The sequence below is a fragment of the Setaria viridis genome, chromosome 4, assembly GCF_005286985.2.
Source record: "Setaria viridis chromosome 4, Setaria_viridis_v4.0, whole genome shotgun sequence".
NCBI classification, from domain to species: Eukaryota; Viridiplantae; Streptophyta; class Magnoliopsida; order Poales; family Poaceae; genus Setaria; species Setaria viridis.
Window position 1 is genome coordinate 12,740,325 of NC_048266.2, and position 7,834 is coordinate 12,748,158.

Here is a 7,834-nt window from a genome sequence, read left to right on the forward strand (position 1 = left end):
CTGGTAATTAAGAGGAAATTTCTTATCTGATAGTAAAAAAATTGAGACTTCTTTATTTGACATTTAAAATTTGAACTTTTTTGTTTGACATTGTGACTGTGTTGAACTTTCATTCTTTTTTGACACTTTCTTCCAATCCAAACCCGTGGATTCTCTCGCCTCTTTTCTTGAACAAAATGACATACAAATCACCTACTAAGTTCATGAAACTTTTGTAGTGATACAAAACATGGAGATAAACTCAATTTTCATAAAATCACTTATGTAGAATTTAAAATATTAAACTTATAATTCTCCAAAATAGCCTAATTTTGAAGAATATCCTAATTTTTAGGGCACAAAAAACTTTCCAAAAATTGTCAGAAAATTCTTAATATTCCTATTGTAGGAAGAAGTAATTTTGACGTTTAGTTTATAACATATGTTACAAAGAGAATTTTGATTGTTTTTAACAAAAACAAAATTTAAAGTTCTTTCACAAAAATGTATGAAAATAACTTCATAATTCTCTAAGTGACTTATGATAAAAAAATAAATTTATATATTACTTTGTCCTATGAGAGGTATATTATAGATTTTCCACAATTTATGGAAAGTAAGGGTGTTCCCTAAAAAGTTGGAAATCTTCAAAATTAGCCTATTTTTGGTGAATTTTAGTTTTAAGCTTTTATGTGCTACATATTCATTTTTAAGCAAAATAGGTTTATCTCCATGTCTTATATCACTACAAAAAGTTTCATGATTTTTGGAGGTGATTTGAAAGTCATTTGTAAGAAAGGGGGGAGGGGAGAATCCATGGATTACTATTCATGTGAGTTAAGTGACCAAATGAATGGAAGTGTCAAATAAGAAACAAAACTGCAACTCAATGTTAAGTAAGAAAGTTTTAATTATCAATGACAAGAAAACAAAACATCTATTTTCCTAGTATCAAATAGGATAATTTTCTCTACAAGCTAGTGTTTGCATGGGATACATTTTTTTATTCATTGTACTGAACTCCTCTGGGCTAGTGGGACGAGAGGGTCAACTGCCCTGCCCACCACACACGCAAGCCCCTGCATATTTCGTAGAGAGATAATTGAACGACCCACCACAAAGAGTGACCGCTGGCAGCAGCCCATAAGAATGTAAGCTGTGTTTTTTATTTATATTTTCTTAATCCTTTTCTATATAGTGAATACTTCTTTTATCTAAAATTATAAATCATTTTGATTATAAATTATTTTGATTTTTCTATATACGTAGTTTTTATTATTCATTTAGATATAATGGAGCTACTCGAGGTCACACCTGCGACTGGCAGCACTTAAGTTGCAGAAGGAGAAAGAGCGGCAAGCTGCGGCAAATCTCCGAAGCCTAACCTCAGCGCGACGAGCTGTGGCGGTGGCAGGAGCTCCTCTGGACCAGCAGTGGGCCGCTGGTGGGCCTTCTACAATGTGCATACTCGTCGTCGCGCGCGTAGCTAGTAGTATTACCGGATATACGATATATCGAGATACATGGTATAAACAATGTATAAAAAAGCTAAAATGATCTGTATTTTGAGAAATGGATGGAATATTTTTTAATATTTGAAATAAATGATCTGTATTTTGAGAAATGGATGGAATATTTTTTAATATTTGAAATAAAGGATTCTTTTTTATGCTGGTACAATATAAAAAACTTATCTGGGCTGAGCAAACACTCAACTGGGGCGGCGTGACTCACGATCACGGGTTTGTTCCGGGCCCCTCCTATCCGTTGCGCGGCCTGGAGAAAGAAAATTACAGTCCAGCGGGCACCTGGGCCTCGCTGACCCACATCCGTCCAGCCCAAAAAAGCCACGGTCGGCAGAGCTGTTCCCTGCCCCTCCCCGACCGTTGGCGTTCAAACGCGCCAATCCGACCGTTACCCCATAAAAAACACCCCAAATTCCCCTGCCCTGCGCGCCCGCACGGATTCCTCCCCCCTCCGACCCACCCTGCCTCCTCCCAAGTCCCACCAGCATCCCACCATGCTCTGCTCCTCCCCTGCTCCTCGTGCTCACAAACCCAGCTCGCATTAAACCGCACGCGCGCCCCACATCACCTCCCATGACCCGGATCCCCACCTCTTCCCTCCACCACCGATGGCCGCCGCTGTCCCCCGCTTACTGCCGCTCCTCCTGCTGCTAACGCTGACGGCGCCGCCCGCCGCCGCCGCAGCTGCCTTGGCGACGGCGGCGGCGGCGAAGAACGTGAGTATCGACTCCGCGACGCTATCCTTCGCGGACCTCACGCTGCTGGGGGACTCCTTCCTCCGCAACGGCTCCGTCGGGCTCACGCGCGACACCGGCGTGCCGTCCTCCAGCGCCGGCTCCGTCCTCTGCACCCAGCCCGTCGCGTTCCGGGGCCCCAACGCCACCGATGCCACCGCCGTCGCGTCGTTCGCGGCGAGGTTCTCCTTCGTCATCGACAACCCCAACGCGGGCGCCGCGGGTGGCGACGGCATCGCCTTCTTCGTCTCCCCTGGCCGCGCCACGCTCGGCGCCACCGGCGGCTACCTCGGCCTCTTCAATTCCTCCGGCTCCGCCAAGAACGGGTCCGCCGCCGCCATCGTCGCCGTCGAGTTCGACACCATGGCCAACCCGGAGTTCGCCGACACCAGCGACAACCACGTCGGCCTCGACCTCGGCTCCCCGGTGTCCGTCGCCGTGGCCGACCTCGCCGCGTCCGGGATCGACCTCAGGAGCGGCAACCTCACCACGGCGTGGATCGACTACCGCAGCGCCGACCGCCGCCTGGAGGTGTTCCTCAGCTACGCCCCGGCCCCCAAGCCCAAGCGCCCCGTCCTCTCCGTCGCCGTCGACCTCTCACCGTACCTGAACGGCGCCATGTACGTCGGCTTCTCGGCGTCCACGGAGGGGAGCACCCAGCAGCACACAATCAAGGAGTGGACCTTCCAGACGTTCGACCTCCCGTCCACGGCCAACGCTTCCTCCTTCGAGTCAAATGCCACCAGCAACTCATCGGATCAGGCCGTGCCGGCCTCCACCGCCCACCACAAGAGGGTCGGGCTCGCGCTCGGCATCCTGGGCCCCGTCGCGCTCGCCGTCGCCTTCGTGTTTTTCGCCTGGGTCTCCATCAGGAAGCTCATCCAGCTCACCGCCAGGAACGACGGCGCCTTCTCGCCGGAGCTGCTCAAGGGCCCGAGGAAGTTCAGCTACAAGGAGCTGAGCGCCGCCACCAAAGGGTTCCACACGAGCAGGGTCGTTGGCAAGGGCGCGTTCGGGACGGTGTACAAGGCCGCCATGCCGGGCGCGGCCACGACGACGACCACCTACGCCGTGAAGCGATCTACGCAGGCGCATCAGAGCCGGAGCGAGTTCGTCGCCGAGCTCTCCGTCATCGCCTGCCTCCGCCACAAGAACCTCGTCCAGCTCGAGGGCTGGTGCGACGACAAGGGCGAGCTGCTGCTGGTGTACGAGTACATGCCCAACGGCAGCCTGGACAGGGCGCTCTACGGCGAGCCCTGCACGCTGTCGTGGCCGCAGCGGTACACGGTCGCCGCCGGCATCGCGTCCGTGCTGTCGTACCTCCACCAGGAGTGCGAGCAGCGGGTGATCCACCGCGACATCAAGACCAGTAACATCCTGCTCGACGGCAACCTGAGCCCGCGGCTCGGCGACTTTGGGCTCGCCAGGCTCATGGACCACAACAAGAGCCCCGTGTCCACGCTCACCGCGGGGACCATGGGTTACCTCGCGCCGGAGTACTTGCAGTCCGGCAAGGCTACTGAGCAGACCGACGTGTTCAGCTACGGCGTCGTGGTCCTCGAGGTGTGCTGCGGGAGGCGGCCCATCGACAAGGACGATAGTGGCGGCAAGAACGTGAACCTGGTGGACTGGGTGTGGCGGCTCCACGGTGAGGACAGGCTCATTGAGGCCGCGGACGCGCGGCTGGCTGGCGACTTCGACCGGGACGAGATGCTGCGGCTGCTGCTCGTGGGGCTGAGCTGCGCGAACCCGAACTGCGAGGAGCGGCCCGCGATGCGGCGCGTGGTGCAGATCCTGAACCGGGAGGCCGAGCCAGCGCCCGTGCCACGCAAGAAGCCGCTGCTGGTGTTCAGCTCCAGCGCGTCCATGAAGCTGCAGGAGATCGCCTTCTCCTGCGGCGACGACGTCCGGGGTGGCTATTCGATCGCCAACCCGACATCCCCAAAGTCCGAGGGAGGCGACATTGAACGCTGACACAAAGCAGTTGATACTACTACAGATTTGTTGGTTTGTTGTGTTTCATAAGGGGAATATAGGTAATAATCCCCATTCCTGTCTGCTGCATGGGTCTTGAAGTGCTTATGCATCTGCAGGTCATCTACCAATGTGGGAGGTACTGATAGTGAATTACTACTGGTGTGATTCCTATATGTATTTGTTGTGTGTTTATGAGGGGAATATAGGTAATAATCCCCCGCTGTTGTATGAGTGTTGAATTACTCAATAATTGAGCCATCCTCTACTACCAAAGTGTTGTTTCTGCATATTTCAGACGTCTTAGCTAGATTGTGTCTGGGTATCTGCAGTCAGTAAGCGTTGAAATTGACTCCAGATTTGCACAATCTCGGATCAGATTCAGAGATGAATCACACCGGCAAACTGCAATTCTGCAGCTGTACAAGTCACGGAACATTTAATTGAGCTTTGGATCGGTATCTTCAGACGCCACTGCTTTCATTTTGTTTCCCTTGTGCAAGGCCTGAGACGCTTGATAAGAGATGGACCTGCTGGTTTCTGAGTTGAGGTTGGCTACATGCCAGTCGCACTTTGGGCCAACTGCAGTCTGCAGGGCGGAAAAGAATCTGTTTGGGAGCACTCCACTTCAGAAAAACCAGCTCCACTCTACCAGCTCCACACTTTCCTAGCTCCACTCCACCGACTCCAAAAAAATATGGAGCTCCTGCACGTGTTTGGCTGATGGCAGTGCTCCAGCTCCAAAAACGTGAACAATTGTTGTGAATGGTCTATTTTACCCTTTGTTAACGGACCCACATGTCATACTCTTCTGTTTTCTCCTCTCTTCTTCCTCTCTCTCCTCTCCTCTTCTCTCTTACGGGCACCTACCAGAAGAAGATGGACATGGACATGGACATGGACATGGGAGCTCGCCCCGGGCGGCGCGGCGGGCGGGCGACGGGCGGCGCGTCGGGCGTCGGGCAGGCAGCGCGTCGGGCGGCACGGCGGGCGGCGGCCGGCCGGCACGGCGCATCGGGGCGGGGCGGGCGGCGGGCAAGCGGCCGGCGCGCGGGTGGAACGGGCGATGGGAGTTTTATGTTTCGCGAACCGGTACTGTGTAACGAGTGGCAATGGTGGGTAAATACCCACCAACTCCACGAGGAGGTCTGTATAGGGGGTTTTTGGAGCACCTCTTGAGGTACTCCAAAAAAACGTGGATCTACCCCCCTGCTCCACCTTTTTCTTGGAGCCGGAGTTGCTGGAGCTAGACGGGTTTGGCTGCGAAATTTTCGGAGTTGGTGGAGTAGAGCAATTTTTTGTGAAGTGGAGTGCTCCAAACACCCCCTTGCAGAGGAGTCGTCTGCGAGGGAGACCCCTAGCTCTTGGACGGCAGTGGCAAAACCAAAATTTGACGGAGCGAAACTTCTGATTTGTGCGAACTTCTTTTGGCGCAAACGATGGAATTTGGTCATTCCGATTTATTATGAGGCTACCGAGGATACAAATTGCGTTCATTTTATTTTGATTTCATCTGTAGACCTCTGTTTTCCAAATAGATTTGCGATATAAACATTTGGTTTAATTGAATGCGCTATCATGTAAAATCAAGAAAATGTGAATTATCATGACGCACAGTATCTCATTCACACAAATACCGCGAGATCCTTCACCACCTGGTATGGTAATCGCACGCTTGTCCCTCTGAAAGCGACTTGCGCGCCGGCGCCGGCGTCCTCCCTCCGTCCGCAGCCGCCGCAGAAGCAGCAGCGGCAGAGCCGGTGCAGGTTCAGCAGCTCCACCACCTCCCGGCGTCCGGACGGGCACCGGTTGCTCCGGACCCAGAAGTGCACGACGAGGTGCGCGGCGAGGTAGGTGACGACGGCGCCGACGAGCGCCACCACGTACGCCGAGGTGCTCACCTTCCGGCAGCTCCCCGCGGTGAAGGCGCCCATGAGTCCCAGCAGGTCCAGCACCATGGCCGCCTGCAGCGCGCGCACGCGGTACCCGTGGAAGCTGAAGCTGCTGCTCAGCAGCAGCACGATGATCACCAGCGACGCCACGAACGCCGTCGCGTTGCAGTAGAAGAACACGTTGTACCGCGCCGCGTAGTGCGCCTGCCGCCGGTGCATTAATATTAAACGACGACGAGGCAAAGAGAGTTGCATTACATCTAGTTCAGCGCGTGACCATTATTCAAAGTTCATACTGCACCTGGAGGATGGGATCACCGGCGATGTGGCCGTCGGCATCGTCGGCCCAGACGCCACCGGGGGGAGCCAGGCCGGCGTTGTAGGTGACGGTGGCGGCTAGGATGGCGAGCAGGAGGAGGTACTTGTGCATCCGCTCCAGTATGCCCTTGGGCCGCGACTCCTCCGTCGACGAAGCCCGTTCCGTCGTCTCCAGCGGCGGCGCCATGATGATGGACTAGCAACGTGGCGACGACCTACCTAAGAGCAACTCCAAGAGTACATCAAAAAATTCTTCCCCATAATTAGGTATTGAGGGTCTCCTAAAAAAATTTCCTCCAAAAACATATCAATCCACAACAGATCGCTAATAAATTACCCCCAATATTTCAAAACAGGTCACGCCATCGTATTGGACCCATCAGAAGGGACGTGCGGGCGTGCGGGAATCAGGATTGGGGGAGGAACGCCAACGCTAAAATATACGCGGTGGAAGGCTGTTTTTTAGCGTCGCTAACAAATTGGGGAAGGTTTGGGTGGACTGTTGAAGTTCGTTTATTCTCTTTTTCTCCCTAAAAAGGATATTGGGGTAAGATTAGCAGCCTTTTGAAGTTGCTCTAAGTCCTAAGTTGCCTAAATTTGGGTACGTTTTATGGTGAACGTATTCGTGTCTACAACGTAGGAATAAAGCCAAGTACTAGGTTCCTTTGACTTTGCATCTTTTCAGCTGTTTAGCACCCAGATCAAGGTAGGAATATGTTCCAGGTGTCTACACACTTAGTCTCATTTTGACGGACTAAGGCCACAGCGGCGCCGGATTAGTATTTTATAGCAGGGCAGGTCGAATTTTTTTATGCAATTTGATAAAACTATTAACAATCTGGTAAAATCATATTTTAATTTGGAATACCACATGCACTAAATAACATGATAAGTCTTAAATTCAAAGATTAAGGTAGAAACAATAACCAATCATAATATAAATAGTCCAAATGAAATACAAATAGTTCAAAATATAGCATAAAAAAACTTACAATATTACTTGTCTGCTTTGTTTACCCGTCGCTTTTTGAATGACATAAATGTCTTGATCATATCATCTTCATTCACTTGGGAGAAAATATCCCGCTCAATGAATGTGACTAGACAATCGTCCAAGACACTCGATGCTGCCATTGGTAAAAGCAATATCAATTTGAGAAGGAAGGAAACCATATCATACATTTTGTGCCTTCGTGTTTAAACAAGCTTAACTGAGAGATCAACGATGTTGTTTAGACCCTTGATGCTATCATCTCGTCGCATGTCATCAACATAATTATTAAGTTGCAACTCAAGTTTTAGCAAATCATTGTTGGAGAAGTCCTTAGGATAAAATTCAGCCAATCTACGTACCTTCTGTGCATCAAATGAAGCAAATGAATTGGAAGGACTGAAGGCAGACATACAAGAA

The 7,834-nt window shown here is 51.4% G+C and overlaps 2 protein-coding genes across 2 annotated transcripts; one reads left to right on the plus strand and one right to left on the minus strand.

The window, feature by feature from the left end:
- The first annotated feature begins 1,920 nt into the window (after positions 1 to 1,920).
- LOC117851261 (probable L-type lectin-domain containing receptor kinase S.7) lies at positions 1,921 to 4,489 on the plus strand. The gene has a single exon (XM_034733046.2). The coding sequence runs from the start codon at positions 2,114 to 2,116 to the stop codon at positions 4,211 to 4,213; it is 2,100 nt and encodes a 699-aa protein (XP_034588937.1). The 5' UTR covers positions 1,921 to 2,113; the 3' UTR covers positions 4,214 to 4,489.
- Positions 4,490 to 5,635: 1,146 nt separating this feature from the next.
- LOC117851798 (uncharacterized) lies at positions 5,636 to 7,279 on the minus strand. Its single transcript, XM_034733698.2, has 2 exons — positions 6,407 to 7,279; positions 5,636 to 6,309 (listed from the first exon to the last, which is right to left on the minus strand). Exons 1-2 carry the CDS (start codon positions 6,608 to 6,610, stop codon positions 5,839 to 5,841), a joined length of 675 nt encoding a protein of 224 aa, XP_034589589.1. The 5' UTR covers positions 6,611 to 7,279; the 3' UTR covers positions 5,636 to 5,838.
- Between the last annotated feature and the right edge of the window lie 555 nt (positions 7,280 to 7,834).